General features: G+C 48.8%; 5 protein-coding genes across 5 annotated transcripts; 1 reads left to right on the forward strand and 4 right to left on the reverse strand.

Annotated features, from left to right (window-relative positions):
• Pmar_PMAR022523 (reticulocyte binding protein, putative) lies at nucleotides 1-4,637 on the reverse strand (the record flags this gene model as incomplete). The annotated part of the gene is made up of 20 exons (XM_002782150.1): nucleotides 1-37; nucleotides 87-266; nucleotides 349-436; nucleotides 1,085-1,214; nucleotides 1,301-1,424; nucleotides 1,566-1,844; nucleotides 1,890-2,028; nucleotides 2,185-2,294; nucleotides 2,600-2,768; nucleotides 2,818-2,951; nucleotides 2,994-3,084; nucleotides 3,146-3,305; nucleotides 3,432-3,531; nucleotides 3,584-3,646; nucleotides 3,689-3,773; nucleotides 3,801-3,932; nucleotides 4,002-4,048; nucleotides 4,093-4,197; nucleotides 4,263-4,412; nucleotides 4,467-4,637. Coding segments are annotated over 20 exons (2,494 nt in total), but the record flags the coding sequence as incomplete, so codon positions are not given.
• An 821-nt stretch (nucleotides 4,638-5,458) lies between these two features.
• On the forward strand, nucleotides 5,459-6,819 carry Pmar_PMAR022524 (hypothetical protein; the record flags this gene model as incomplete). The annotated part of the gene is made up of 2 exons (XM_002782151.1): nucleotides 5,459-6,680; nucleotides 6,752-6,819. 2 exons carry the CDS (start codon nucleotides 5,459-5,461, stop codon nucleotides 6,817-6,819), a joined length of 1,290 nt encoding a protein of 429 aa, XP_002782197.1.
• Nucleotides 6,820-8,125: 1,306 nt separating this feature from the next.
• Pmar_PMAR022525 (hypothetical protein) lies at nucleotides 8,126-8,708 on the reverse strand (the record flags this gene model as incomplete). Its single annotated transcript, XM_002782152.1, has 3 exons — nucleotides 8,126-8,254; nucleotides 8,422-8,508; nucleotides 8,640-8,708. 3 exons carry the CDS (start codon nucleotides 8,706-8,708, stop codon nucleotides 8,126-8,128), a joined length of 285 nt encoding a protein of 94 aa, XP_002782198.1.
• Nucleotides 8,709-9,356: 648 nt separating this feature from the next.
• Pmar_PMAR022526 (histidyl-tRNA synthetase, putative) lies at nucleotides 9,357-13,009 on the reverse strand (the record flags this gene model as incomplete). Its single annotated transcript, XM_002782153.1, has 16 exons — nucleotides 9,357-9,542; nucleotides 9,593-9,684; nucleotides 9,773-9,835; nucleotides 10,701-10,800; nucleotides 10,847-10,932; nucleotides 10,996-11,065; nucleotides 11,141-11,245; nucleotides 11,483-11,557; nucleotides 11,600-11,648; nucleotides 11,715-11,829; nucleotides 11,897-11,990; nucleotides 12,041-12,143; nucleotides 12,321-12,417; nucleotides 12,562-12,686; nucleotides 12,745-12,806; nucleotides 12,856-13,009. The coding sequence occupies 16 exons, from the start codon at nucleotides 13,007-13,009 to the stop codon at nucleotides 9,457-9,459; spliced, it is 1,476 nt and encodes a 491-aa protein (XP_002782199.1). The 3' UTR covers nucleotides 9,357-9,456.
• Nucleotides 13,010-14,015: 1,006 nt separating this feature from the next.
• Nucleotides 14,016-14,369, reverse strand: Pmar_PMAR022527 (hypothetical protein; the record flags this gene model as incomplete). The annotated part of the gene is made up of 3 exons (XM_002782154.1): nucleotides 14,016-14,101; nucleotides 14,152-14,243; nucleotides 14,332-14,369. The coding sequence occupies 3 exons, from the start codon at nucleotides 14,367-14,369 to the stop codon at nucleotides 14,016-14,018; spliced, it is 216 nt and encodes a 71-aa protein (XP_002782200.1).
• Between the last annotated feature and the right edge of the window lie 901 nt (nucleotides 14,370-15,270).

A 15,270-nucleotide genomic window follows, 5' to 3' on the forward strand; every position in this document is an offset into this window, starting at 1 on the left:
TTATCTTACGGTCCTGTTCGAGCAAAGCGTGCTTGGCCTGGCAAAATGTCGCGCTATAGCTAGGTAATCTCGAACCTAGTCAGTACCTCGTCCAGTTTGCGGTTGAGTTCATCCTCGTTCTTCTTCTTGGATTCCTGTGCTTCCTCGATGCGACTTTCCAGAGTCCTTCGAGCCTTCTGCATCTCATCCCGCAGAGTTTTCGCCTCTGTCTGATGCTCGGCCTTCAAGCATCGTACAGCTGCCTCATGCCGCGCTTGTTTCTGTTCCTGATGATGTGCTGTGATGATGGCAACGACATGATCTCGCATGAATTAACAAGGAGACGATAGTCCCATACCACTCCTTTACCAATTCCCGGCTGAATCGAGCCCTGTCAGCGGCACGAGCTTCTTCCCACTTTTTTGTCACTCCGTCTCGGGTCTCCTCTAGTTTTTGCCTGAAATGGGAAGAACACGTATCATCCCGTATGATTCTTGTCTTGCGCGAGATGGCATATCTGCACCACCACGTGGCATAGGCATCCCTGCAATATGGCATCATTGCCCCAACAGGGTACAGCCGCCCCACCACGTGGCATAACCATCCCTGCAATATGGCATTATTGCACTCAATCGCTTGCCAAAATCGACCCACGACATGGCATAGTCGCCCCATGCTGTGGCATGGTCGCGCTATGGGGCGACATACGCGCCCCCACGACGTGGCATGGTCCTCTACGAGATGATATACCCGCTCCAGTGGAGCGGCTCCACTACGTGACGAAGTCGCCCCACAACATGGCATACCCACCCCACGACATGGCATAGTCGCCCCATGACATGGCATACCCACCCCACGACATGGCATAGTCGCCCCATGACATGGCATACCCACCCCACGACATGGCATAGTCGCCCCATGACATGGCATACCCACCCCACGACATGGCATAGTCGCCCCATGACATGGCATACCCACCCCACGACATGGCATAGTCGCCCCAACACATGGCATAATCGCCCCACGACATGCCATCTCTACCCCAACACGTGGAGAGGTACATTATTCTCCTCCTCCCAACATACCCTGATAGCCCCATCCCCACCTATGTTCTGCCTCTAACCTTCCCATCCTAGCGTTGAAGTCCCCTAACAACTTCTCCTCTTTTTCCTTCCACCTCTCCCTTTCTGACTCCATCTCTTCCTCCATCGACGACAACCTCTCAGCCATCTGCCCTATCAGCGAGAGCATCATCAATGGAGATCAAGCATACTCGTCAGATAGACGATGTGGATACTATGTGGAGATTCAGCTCACTTACCCTCCAATATCTCTACTCTCTCCTGTGCTCCTTTCCTTGTCGCTTCCAGGACTCCCTCCATTCGCAGTTTTTCTTTCGCAGACTCATTTCCAATAGTATTGAGCTCGGCCATCAGTAATCCAATCTGCGACGAACCATCACCCTCCTTCCAACGTAGCACTCGATATTGCACGGCCGTTTCGGATTGTTTCTCATGAACCATCCCGAGGAAATAGCGTTAACGAATTCATCTCTCATGTCGCACAAGCCATTTGAACGAGTGTACCTTAGAGTTGAGTTCATCGACCCGCTTCTCTTTCTCCGACAACGCCTCCGATCTCTTCATCTGTTCATTGAGAACCTCGCGTAATGACGGTGATGATCGACAGACCTGCTCAGACTTCAAAAGTGTCTCCTCCGCAGCTCTCAGTCTTCTCTCCATCTCCGCCTCGAACTGCTTCATCAGTCCCTCGACAGCCGATCTGTGCGCGGCTGCCTCCCGGTCGAGCTCGGAATTCTTGTTCAACAAGCGCTCTTCGAGGTTACTGACAGTGGATTCCAAATCCTGAGTAGAGGTAGAAATTGGAGGAAAACATGACAGTGATCCTACGCGTTTTCTACGCTCCACCTTCTCAAGGCATTCTCCGAGTCGTTCCTTCTCAGCTTTCCATTCCTCAGAGCGTGACTCCGCCTTTGCGAGTTCATCCTGGTGTCTCCTTGTAGCCTGCTCCAATTTGGCTTCATGGTCCCTGAAGGAAAGTACTGACAGTCAGAAAAAACACCAGATAGCCGAACTGACGAGCTTTTCACGCGAAGCTTTTCGACCTAGTGCTCCCATCTTGAGACTCATACATCACCAGAACGCAATCCGTGGACCTTGGTCCGTCGAGCCCCTTTACACATACCTCTCCATCCTGTTCTTCTCGAGCTCATAGGCTTCCTCCTTGGAATGCAATGCAGCTTTCTGGAACTCTGCCAGACGAACCTCGCTATCATGTCTCGCCTTACGTAGCTCCTGTGGAGCAGAAAGATGTTTTCCGAGACAAAATGCTGAAGATGTGATTCGAAATTTCTCGAGTATCTCTAAATTATCGAATTTTTATGCGAGCCGTGATCTGTGAAACCACACAAGAAACCTCAGTCTACAGGAAGGCAGATCGATCCAAAATCGATGCAGCATGGCAGTGCCATGCCACCGGTTGCTGGGTGCCATGATGGCACACGGCAATCGATTGCAGTTCTTTCGGTGAGATTGCGATTCTTGATCTACGACGATGTAATGATGGAGCTTGGAGAGGCATCTCAGTTGGTTGATCTCACCGCGATCTCCGTTTCGAAGTTCCGAGAAGTTTGTTCCATTTCCTCCCTATGCCCCCTCTTGAGCTCATCTATCTCAGCCTTGGAATTTGCGACGGCGGTCTCCACCTTTTTCTGCCACTCTGTGTCGAGCCTCGTAGCGTGGGCCTTCGCGAGCTGAAGCTCATTCTCCCTAGAAATCTCGATTGGGAGAGCTGATAGTAAATCCACCGAATCCCTACAAGAGCTCAGTTTCTTCTTTTGTTCGCTCCTGAGAAGACCTCAGTTCCCCACGCAGCCCTAAGAGATCACTCTTCAACCGCGCATTCTCAGCGGAAGCATCAGCAAGAGCATTATCTCTCTCCTTGACTCGAGCCTACCCGACCAGTTGCTGACGAATTCACCAGCTCATTCCCACCTCAGCTTCTCGTAGGGCTTCAGTGACAGCGCCAGCATTGGAAGCCTTCTGAGCTAGCTCACAGTCTCGTTTCTGCAACGCCGACGAGAGCCTGAAGATTTGTTGTGTAGAGTTTAATCGCAAAAACTGTGAGGATGCAGGAGCGCTGGGACTCCCAGGCTGAGGAGACTCGCCTCGTTTTCTCGCCCTCCAGCTGTTCAATCTCCCCCTGTTTTTCTCGCAAGAAAGCGTCTTGTTGATCCACCATCTTCTGTAGCTCAAGTAACTCTCGTTCGTGTTCCACCACCTTCGCATCTTTGTTACTGAGTTCAGCTGAAATACGCGAACTGATCATCATAACCGTACAGTCGACATAGTAGTATATAAGAAGCTCGACATGATGATGGTATTGCGTACAAAGGCACTGTTCAGTTGTTCTTCATCTAAGGATAGCATTACACTCAAAGTCGCTGAGTTGCCTGCGTGAGTCTTCAAGCACGGACCGCAGTCCTTCCAGGTCTTTCTCTCTTTTCGTCAACTCGCCACGCAAAGCCTCTACCTGGTACATTCCAGGTGATGACAACAGCACCTTTGCGTTGGAGTTCACTTACCCTCTCCTCCATGCATAACATTTCAGACCTCAGCTTCTTCTCTGCCTTCTCGGCTTTTTCTTTCTACAACACTCTCAGAGTTCCTCAACTATCATAGAAACCCACCAGAATGTTCTCCGCATTAATCAAAGCCGCTCTATGGTTTTCATTCAACTTCTTCAGTTCCTTAGTATGCCTGTTTACAGCTCGACTGAATAGACACTTCGCGTTGACTCACGCCTCTCGTTTGAGTATAAGCTGCTTCTCCCATTCCTCCTTTGCTGTTTCCAGTTGTGAGTTGACTAACGAGAGCTGTCGCTCATGTGCCTTGCGTGAAGCCTCTGCTTCAGCGACATGTTGATGCTTCAACCTAGAATACTAATAGTTGAGCGCCGCCTCCCAGCGAGGGGACAACGTGAGCAGTTCGACAATCCCTTACTCGTTTATCGAGTTCATGAGCGCTGCTCTTTCTTTCTCATTCTCGCTCTGAAGACTGAGTGAACAACTCCCAATGGTACACTTAGTCACACCTGTGTGACTCGAACCCTCGAAAGAACGTTGGCGAGCTCATTTTCGAAGGCCTCTTCCTGTCCTTTACAAGCCCTTGTGAACTCTTCCTCGAGACACTCAACTCTCTGACCAGAACAGCTATGACTGTTGATGCTTCGACATTGAGAGAGTATGCTCCCTCTCGGCATACCTCTGCCGCTTTCTCTTTTTCTTTGCGTGCAGCGGCCTTCGCATCGTCGACTTCACCCACAAGGTTCTCTTCCTTGATCTTTGTTTGCTTGACTAGATCACGTAAAGTCTTCACCCGGGTGTTGTACTCGATCGTTAAAGCATCGACCTCCTGAGGAGTGAGAACCTTTCTCCTCTTCCTCTAAGTGCTAACGGATGATCATACTCTCTCGTAGGTCTTCGTGTGTGCTTGTACTAATCTTTCATTCTCCTCGTTCTTCGAGTTCAGATGGAAGATGACCTTCGTTAACTGTGCTATCTTCTTACACATCTTGTAGTGCACTTCGTCGGGAGTGAGTGTTGCATAGCCGCTGCTGGTGGCCGATAACTCAACCATTTCAGGGGACTGCACGTGTTGTTGCGATTCAACTTTCACACGAGTCTTTTGACTCTGACCAACTCAATGTCGAAGAAGATTCGGGTTGAAAATCGCCTGTATGAGGCGACATGGTGTTTGAGGTGATAATTCGTGACATCATCTTTTTATCTCGAGTTCCCGCGCACAATCGCGAATCTTCCAATATACATACTCCTACTCTTCGTACGTCGTATCTCGACAACTCCAAGGCGAAACCGCGCAAAATGAATTTGCACTCTAGCTGATTCTCATAACGCGTGCAAACGGCAGAATCCCACGAAGAATTGGTCGCGAAAAGTAATGAAACCGAAGGACTCCCAAAGTATTGTCACAATATTGTGACCCCCGAGGAGACCTGCTCAATTAATAACGAATGGCCATCACTGAAAGGTCGCTCCCAGGAGACTTGGATAGATCATGCGACGTACCATCGGAAACGTTCGCGCCTACGTCGTCCTTCAACTAGAAACCTGCCCGCGCTGACAAATGCTGACTTCAATTCTGGTCAGCCAATAGTAGCAATATAGCGTCGATCTAGCATAGGACTACGGGAGCAACTACCGTAACACCCCCCTCCCCCAAACAAAACAACATTCCAGCCAATGAAGAACAAAGGCCAACAGAAGGTACGATGGGACTGAGGACAACCAGTTGTGTGCTGTGCTAGATTTGTCTAATCAGCTAAGATAAGAGACGAAGCTGTTTGTAGCTAGAATAGCCGTAGGGTAGAACTAACATTTTCCATAGATATTGAACTCAATCATTTGTTGTCGTTGGTAGTTGCTTGTTATTATCCCTTTATGTTTGGATTCGCTATTCTTGTGAGTACCGTCGCCGCTATAATGGCCTCTGGAGTCCCTAGTGGTTGGTGTGAGGAAGACCATAATGTCTTTGTTGTAGAGGACTGTTACGATAATCTCATCTCGTGTGATTTACTACCAAGTGATGGTATTAAGATGGTTGACTATGATATGACGATGAAAGGTTATTGGGATTTCCTCATATCTGCTCAAAATCTGAGCACTGGTGATTACTCGGTATTCCGGACTACTACTACCCTCAATGGTGTTCCTACGGGGGAGGTGATGATCAATGCTAAGGCCGACTCAATCGCTGCTGCTTCTACTGATTACAAACACGATAGCTATGCCCCGATGTATATTTGGGCTATTGTTGACAACGAGATCAGACTCTATGGCACTCCCGAGACCAGTGATATTGGTTTAGGTGAGTACAAGGTTTTGGAGCCTGCGAGTAGTGAACATACTTGGACATCAGTTAGTTGGAATCAGAATGATGATCATCCTTACTTGTACGCTGTTGATAGCAAGAACAATCAGGTCTATGAATGGGATCCGATATCGGATGGTGTTGAAACTTCGCCGAAAAAACTTGTCGCTGGTAATGCTGATGGTAAGGCGATTGATGATGATATGCATTTGTATCATCCCCAAAGTGTGAGATCTATGCAAGGTTATCTCTACATCTCTCAACTTGTCACTGGTGAGGAGTATCGTATTGTGAAGTGGGAGCCTTCAAGTCCTACGAGAGTATTCAAGTTCAACTTCACCATTAATGGACGTTTTGGTTTCGATGTCGTTCACTGGTTGTATGATGTTTACCCTGACAGTATCATCTATCGATATGGTGATGCCGCTGTTTATGTCCATTGTGTCAACACCCCCGATGGAGAAGCCACATTACTTGCAGGAGGCTGCGGCGCCGGTCACGGTATTGACCAGTTTGTTAATGCTGACGATGGATGCCTCCGATTTAGTTTCAATTGGGGTACCACAATTTGGGATTATAATGCGAATCCCGAGAGGTTCGTCGTATGGCCTTTCCCGGCTTCCTTTACTTGTCCCACTACTACTACTCCTGCTGCTACTACAACTACTACTCCTGCTACTACTACAACTACTACTCCTGCTACTACTACAACCACTACTCCTGCTACTACTACAGCTTGTGAGCCGGTCGACTGTATCATCGGTGATGAGCAGTGTGGCTCATACATACCCGGTAGCTACTGTAAATACTGGGAAGTTCCACGGATCTGCTCTGGCTCCAATATCGAATGCTCATGTGATGAGGTTATAACCACTACCACAAGTGGATCGATGACGAGTACCTCAGCTGCACCTTCAACAACTCCGTTTAGCTGCGCGAATGGTGACGACTTCTGTTGTTCCCAGTACAGTGGTAGCTACTGTAAATACTGGTCTAATCCATCAGTATGCTCGGGTACTAATATCCCATGCTCTTGTGATATTCAAGCTTAATTTGTCGTAAGAGACCGTTTTCATACTGTCTTTTCGTTCCTCGCCAAATGTGTTGCTTCTTTTCGATTGCCATTGGCGATCGATTCGTGTGTCGCCTTATTGTGTCCTTAGCTTATAGCCTTGCGTTGGTTCTCAATAGTCGAAAGGTCAATTGTTTGGATCAACGTGTGCTGTCTCAATGAGCGATCAAGTTGCATGTTGATATTCTTAGACGGTCGTCAAGTAGTACAAAGATGAATACGCTTAATTTCATACCTATTTTCGATACGATATTAGAGTAATACCGATCCGGATTCGGTTCCCGAAAGCAAGTAACAAGGCGCTTACTCAAGGAGTTTGACAAATGCTCTGTTGCGTTCGCCGATTTGATGCAGAGACCATATAAAGAAGGAATATTCTCGCCTGTAGAATTTTCGACTGGTTACAACCTGGTCAGAGAATTGACCAGGGCTGGTTTGAATCGCTCAAACTACATGTGCTTGAGCAAGGCTGGTGAACACATGAAATTCGAATGCTCAAGCCTGTCCGATGCACAACGCAATGAAACGAACGACAACGCCTGAACTCACTCATCCCAGCTCCGTTCTTTAAGACGAATTATATCCCATTGGACAGCTGAAATCTGAGATCGTTGGTGTCAATGGTAGCCAAACCATCGTGCGGATTGAAGGGCTATCCTCGCCGTGAATTTCACGCAGAACAGTGATCATTGTGTATCACAGGTAACGCGCCTAGATAAAGATTCCTAAAACCCTCTTTTCGCGATCAAGAGGTGTTCTGTGAAACTGGCAACGTCCCAAAGCTCTATTAATTTCTGATCTAATGAGCTCAGCATTGCTCGGAGTTTGAATGATCCAGAGTGCAATCAGTTGACGTTACACGGGGGCGTGATAAGTACGCTCGATCGATTCGAAGCGAGGCAGTGGCAGATCCTTTGTGGAGCTCTCCAGGTTGGGCCTTCCACCATAGGAGGAATACCATTATTGGTTAAGCAGATTACGATCAGTGATATCCATATTCATCGCGATTGATCTGAGATTTGCCCAACAACACTACTTACGTCTTCTGCTTTTGGCGATCAACACTCATCAATGTATATTCGTTCTACTACTAGAAAAGATCTCACGAACTGTACAAAACTCGTGACGAAGGCCCAGAAACGAGACATGCTGTGCATCGCACGTGTTAAGACCAACGAAGGTCGAGCGGTATCTTCTCTTTAGTCATCTTTTTGGTCACCGGGTCTCGGACGATCCTCTCCATCGAGCCAGCCCATAGATTATAATGATTCGGCTTGTAACTTGATTTATACTCCTAGAAACAAACGCGATGGCCGACTGCGAGAGATCCCGGGTTCGAATCCTGGCGATGCCATTATCAACCACCTAGTTTCCAACGCAAAGTATGCAGATCCACTTCTTCGGAGGCCAGGGAATGTTGGATGTAGAGTCTCGGTATAGAACCCAAGACCTTTTGATTACCCATTTATATTCCACATTCTTCCATCGCATAACATCTTCTTCGCGATAGCCGAATCGTTTACAATGCTTGTCCATCTTCGATTCGGGCTAAACCAATAACCGATCACAGAGACCATACATGTGTGCTTTCATGCGAAGCGTGGTGTACACTCTCAAACCGGACAACGCTCTCAGAAGACGCAACTTGCTATAGAATGAAAACAAGAGCGAAGGCCTACCAGGGACTTGTTCAGCTTCTTAGGGTAAGGGCTCACCAGAGTGACTTGTCCATTGGCCATCACCGACATCCGGTATTGGCCTGAATAAACGGAATGAAATGCCGTCCCGAACGAGCGACATCACTACGACCTGCCGTAGTAGACGACCGACTAAGTGTATATTCAGTGTTTTTTTGCAACGCACATTGTTACGATGACAGCATCCCAATGGTAGCTACTACTCATTCTCTCAATGACATCAACTACAAAGTATGTACCACAAACGTCGGGGAAAGATCAGTCAAAGATCGAATATGACACAGTTCGAGTCCTGGGAAAGAGAGCTCCGACGACATGGCGAGTAAAAAGCCCGTACTCAGCTTGGGTTTGATGTTGGGATGTATCTCGGGCGACTTCATGATCCGCCGTGTCGGACGCCTGACAGAACCAGGAGATGATAGCGACATCACGAGTATTCTCACGTGAAACCGCATGTTCGTCCAGGTGTGGTAGGAATGTATCGACGCGCATTCAAGGCATAAGGAGGGCTATTCAACCGCCCCGTTAATGCCCGTAGGTTGAAGAGGCTCGCCATGCCGAAGGCACAACTGCAGCATGATAGTGATAAGAGCGAGAGAATTTCTCTCAGAACAGTACGAGGCAAACAGAATCATGAGGCTTCACGATCCATGAAGACTCGTAACTATGGAGTCCATTGAACAACACAGCTATGAGGATGAGCAGAAACCCGACAGAAAGGAATGCTGACGAAAGACAAGACGTGCCCAGAAATCGTATCTAGTGGTAAACGAAACATGCAGCGCTTCGCTCTGCTTATTCACTCAGCCTGCTTCTCGAAATACGACTTAGCGTTGGCAAGATCAGCTACTGGTATATCTATTTGTACACGTGCCTCCGAATCACCTGAATCACCGAGTCGTGGAAGCCCCGGGGAGAGAGCGGCCGTTCCTCACCTGTGCGGAGATCCTTAATGCGGACCTTACCCGCCTCCCATTCGCTTGGTGCTACGAATGCTATCTTGTCGGCACCAACACGATCCGCATACCTGGAGGATGCGATAATATATTCTCAGTACGAAAGGGCAGACGAGTGCCCGTCTATGTCTATGAAGCAGACGTTCCTCTTCTTCCTACCTAAACTGCTTGTCCACACGCTTCCCTGCCTCAAGCATCACGTCGACTGTGGCTCCACTCGACCTGAAGATCACCAGCACAAAATGACCGATTCAGTACGGTTTACCCCACACGGAAATTCCAGAGTAGAAGGTCGCTAGAGCCTCGACGAGATCCACGTTTTTCACTCTAGACACTCTAGGCGCCACAGAAAAGAAAATTTGAATACACCCTTCGACTGACGGGAGACCTCAACTCCATGAGGACATTTCCCAACCTCAACGCGTATAAAAGTGAGGTATACCAGCATGTATAGATGCGGCTGGGTCGCGATCAAACATAAGTCGTATTCGCGACCTGATGGTATGATGACTCGGCGAACACTCGGCACTCTAGTGATTATTAGTTGCATCGCATAACACCATTGCGATGCCCAACCGAAGAATCGAAGAGAAAACGGCTACGGTCCAATACTCAGAATACAGTAAGCAGTAACCATTCTACTGAATGGAGGCTGTAATAGATAGAAAAGGTTCGAAAGCCTTCAAACTCGGGCATCGTGTATGTGTCGGTCAGTCTCATGCTAAGGTTTAGCCAGTTTCTGCGGTCGTCTTGAATCAGACAGAATTGGGCTGCTTCAGGCAGCACACTGGTCTTCGGGATCAGAGCCATCCGTGCAGAGCAACTACCTTGCTTGCGCACTCGCGGACTTGAGTGTAAGCAACATGCTAGGACATGTAGCATATGTCCGTCGAGAAAAGGAGAGTCGCTTTTTCTCATACCAGCGGGCTTCTCATACCACAGTCTTTTTGAGAGTTTGTGATATGAGAATCCCGGTTCATTTTACATGACATGCATCAAAAACAGCTCACAATTGCCGGAGTCGATAAGGATTATTGGTGAATTTTTTCAAGTGCATTGGATTGATAAAACAAGCTCGTCCCGTTACCTGAGACCGGCAGCCACTTCCAAGGCCTGACCGTACATCCCTTTATAAGCCGCTACAACAAAGTCAACCCGATGGGGAATCTCGGGTAGGAGGCCACGTTCTGAAACATTGACAGTTACCGAGCGCCACAAAGTGAAAACACCTACCTAGAAGGAGTTCGTAAATAACGCAATCCCCAAATCCAAAACCAACGCACGGTATTTCCGATGGGGCTCCATACAGCGACAGAAGCCTGAGAAGACGATACAGAGCCCGTCACCAAGGACGTGAGGCCTAGTGAGAGCATGAGCCTCACCTATCGTAACGTCCTCCCCCAGCGATAGCACGAAGTTCACCCTTTCGATCGAACGCCTCCCAGACAATACCTACGGCACATGAACAAGCTAAGGATGCATCAATACCGAAATTGAAAAGCCACGGTGAAGGTATGCTCCGCTCACCTGTGTAGTATGCCAGGCCTCGGACAACTGATGCATCGAAGACGAGCCAATCATCAATGCCGTAGTTCTTAGCGAACTCGAAGAGCCTCTCGACATCTGCTACATCTGAAAAGGAAGATCGACTACACTACTCAAGCAGTCTCTTTCCAGATCAGTCAAAGCAGCGAGGGCGATAGCAAGTTCCGCGATAACGTGATACGGGAGCACCGTGAATAAAGATCATTCAAGCCTTTGAGACACGAGCCATGCTGTCCTCATCAACAATACACAGTTCTATTTCCAAACAACCCACAGTATAGCGCATCTTCTATCCGAGCAGTAATGCGACTCAAAGGCCCTCACCTTCAGTGCAGCTCTCTCCAGCGATCGACTTGAACTCCTCGATAGACCCAGCGGCAGTAGCATCAACAACACGTTCTAATAGAGACGCTCATGTATGCCTCAAGATATGCTGCTTACCAGCAACGGCCGTGTCGAGTCCAATGTCCTCAACCATTTGCCTAACGACCTACAACAATTTGACAATAGACTACCACTCACGAGGACCAGGTCATTGCTTGATCGGAGTTCTCACCTCCTCCCGTCCAACCTTATCGATCTTATCGACGACAACGCAGACCTTAGCGAACTCATCAGCACCGACACCAGAGGCCTTCAAGACAGACTGTAGAATAGCCCGAGAGTTCACCCTGAGGAGACATGATACAACTCGTGTATTACTTATCTTGATGATCAAGGGTATCAGAGAGATCTTACTTGATACCAACATCTGCACTGGTGAGGCCGACCCTTTTGAAAAACCCAACCATCGTCGCCAAGAGCTCGAGCTCAGCAGTGATATCAGAGATGCCTGTAGTAGGGAGGAAGTCAGGCGAAGATTCGGATAGGAAGGAACCTCACCGACGATATCGCAGTTCCACTGATAATGCTCACGCTTCCGACCACGCTGAGTTGTCTCGAATCTCCAACATTGTGGTATAGAGAACCACTTCAAAGGGAGGACCTGACGTAGACAAAGGAGACACTCCATCGATCAGCCTCCGGAGTAGCCTAACTTCGCTAACCGCTGCGAGCAGGGTCTCTGTCTCAACATAATAAAGATTGTTTACACCGGTGAGCGAGCGACTGAAGAAAGGTCTACCTCAGCCATCTGTGCCGCCGCATTATGGCTTCCCTCAGCGCTCATCCTGACCCTTGACAAGACCATCCTCGCCAAAGTCGGCGTCATCTCGGGACGTAGTGTCACGTGATGATCCTCCTTGTCGATGAAGTTGTACCTACGACGGGAGGTCTCCCAAATAGAGCGAACAGTAAGGTATTTCGTGGCGCGCGACGCCCCCTTCCGAAATCGTACAGACAGAGATAGACTCGCCACAAAAACCAGCTTCGAGACCATCAACCTCCCCGTCTTCATCAATTACATCTGTTCGACAATCTCCTCCCCAGCCTTCCTCTTGTATAGATCCTCATTCTCCAATACAGGAGCATCATACTCCGAAAATCCATATTGGGTAGAGACGGCGCGCCACTGGCTGAATAGCCAATTCTGAGAAACAGTCAATGAGATCACTAAACATTACCCGAACGATTTCTCTCCCACTTACCCGCACGCGCATGTCCTCCGGGAAAAAGTCCCGAGTTCCACTGGGTGGATCAAAGGAGATCACTGAGGCATGAAAGAGAATCTTTCGAGCAATGACCCCGATGAAAATTACCGTTCTCAAACTCTTGCTTGGCGCCCCCCTTTTTAGCAGCTTTCTTCGCCAGCTTCTTAGCTTGCTTTTTGGACATCCCCTCTGGCACGACGAGCTTGTCAGCAGCACTAGGAGCAGAAACTGCCACTTCAGGAGCGGCAGGAGTTGATGACATATCGATGCTCAAAGGAACCAGACTGCACGAGGCGTATCGAGCGAGATGGATGAGGGGATTTCTGATAGAAACCCTCTGGAACCTCTCACTCGAGAAGCAGCAGATTTTGTAAAGTAACGATGCCTAGGGTATTCCTCAACGCGTCAGTCGAGACTGCATAGCCCGACCTCCTGTACGGAGGCTGCCTCTATCAGTTCAGCGAGTTTTACTTGAAAAGAGACTAGCTACTGATAACGCGAATCGGAATTTCTCTCCCCAACTCCCTGAAGGAATTCCCTTCTCGTCCCTACTAGCCAGAACAGAGCTAACCACGAACCAGAGCCTCTTCATGTACAGCCATCAACAACAAGAACCTAACACAAAGGAGGGGACACTAAAATGAAAATCGATCAGCTGGGCGCACGCTATATATATTCGGGGTTGGGTAAATTCGGGGGTACCTCCGATCAAGGACACAATACACAACTATAGCGTGCTATTGTAACTGTTGCTCGTCTATACTCTCCCAAGATCCAGCAGGGAGCGAAAATTAGCCGGGTTCCTAAAAAAGCGTCTACCAGGGATTGAACCTGGATCGTGCCTAGTTAACCATAGCGCATCCGATTCAAGACTCCTAACCTTGACAAAATGCCTCAAGTAGGATTCTCAAATCTACTCCGCAACCCGTGCCCATGGAAACTGAAACGACATCGAAAGTACTCCTCCGCATCACGCGAAGCGCATGACCGCAAACACCAACCTCACTGGCTCACAGACCCAAGCAGCTTGGGCCAAGCAGTAGCAGTCTTGACACGAATGATCCGACGTTCCATTCGAGGACCTCGAGTCGGGGTCCTCTGATTGCAGCGGTAGAATTCATAATCGTCGAGGAAGGTAAGTCTCTAAATACAAATAAGAGATGTACCCTCCAGAACACGGCAGTTCAGCGGACAGAAACTCGGTTGAAAACAGTCGCATACGACCACCATGTGTCAACTTGGGAGATGCAGCGCTCCGCTCTGCCCATTCACTCGGCCTGCTTCTCGAAATACGACTTAGCGTTGGCAAGATCAGATACCGGTATATCTATTTGTACACGTGCCTCCGAGTCACCTGAATCGCCGAGTCGTGGAAGCCCTGGGAAGAGAGCGGTCCTTCCTCACCTGTGCGGAGATCCTTAATGCGGACCTTACCCGCCTCCCATTCGCTTGGTGCTACGAATGCTATCTTGTCGGCACCAACACGGTCCGCGTACCTCGAGGATACGATACTATATTCCCAGTACGAAAGGACAAACGACTGCCCGTCTATGTCTATGAAGCAGACGTTCCTCCTCTTCCTACCTAAACTGCTTGTCCACACGCTTCCCTGCCTCAAGCATCACGTCGACTGTGGCTCCACTCGACCTAAGGATCACCAGCACAAAATGACCGATTCGGCGCAGTTTGTCCGGGTTTTTCGAAATAAAAACCCGCCGAGCTTTCGACGAGATCTACGCTTTTCTCTCTAGACACTCACTGAGTACCTAGAGGGAAAAGCGTAGATCTGAGTGTCTGAGTCACCTCTGAGTGTCACTCAGAGTGTCGCACTCTGGGTATCTAGAGAGAAAAAATTTGAATGAATCATCCGAGATGAAGCAAGCTTGACTGATGGGAAGCGTCGAATGCTCTACGATGCTCTTAACGTCCACTGCATATAACAGTGAAGTATAAGAGCACAGGTAGACGCGACTAATTTTGGAGATGAACCAGTAGTCCACGATTGAACAAAAATCGTATTCGCGAACTGGAAGGTATAATAACATGCTCATACAACCGCTCGATTCCTACGATTGAATGTGACTCGACAATAACAGTAGAGTCTCTGCTGGGCTAACAGCAGGGCAACGAGGACCAAGACCCGAGACTTGATACCCCCGCGATTATCACATAATACCATCCCTTCGCGGCACTCAACCGAAGGACCGAGGAGCAAACGGCTAAAGCTCGGCACTCACAAAACAGCAAGCAATCTCAACTGAATGGAGCTTGCCAATGGCAAGTTGCCACAGATAAAAAATGTCATGAAGTCCTCGAACCCGGGCAGCGCGTTGGTGTCGGTCAGTCTCATGCTATGGTTCAGTCTGTTTCTGCGGTAGTCTTCAATCAGACAGAATTCAGCTGCTACAGGCAGCACACTGGTCTTCGGGATCAGAGCCATCCGTGCAAAGCAACTACTACCTTGCTTGCGCACTCGCGGACTTGAGTGTAAGCTACATGCTACGACATGTAGCATACGTCGAG

Source organism: Perkinsus marinus, assembly GCF_000006405.1.
Source record: "Perkinsus marinus ATCC 50983 genomic scaffold scf_1104296939976, whole genome shotgun sequence".
Lineage (NCBI taxonomy): Eukaryota > Perkinsozoa > Perkinsida > Perkinsidae > Perkinsus > Perkinsus marinus.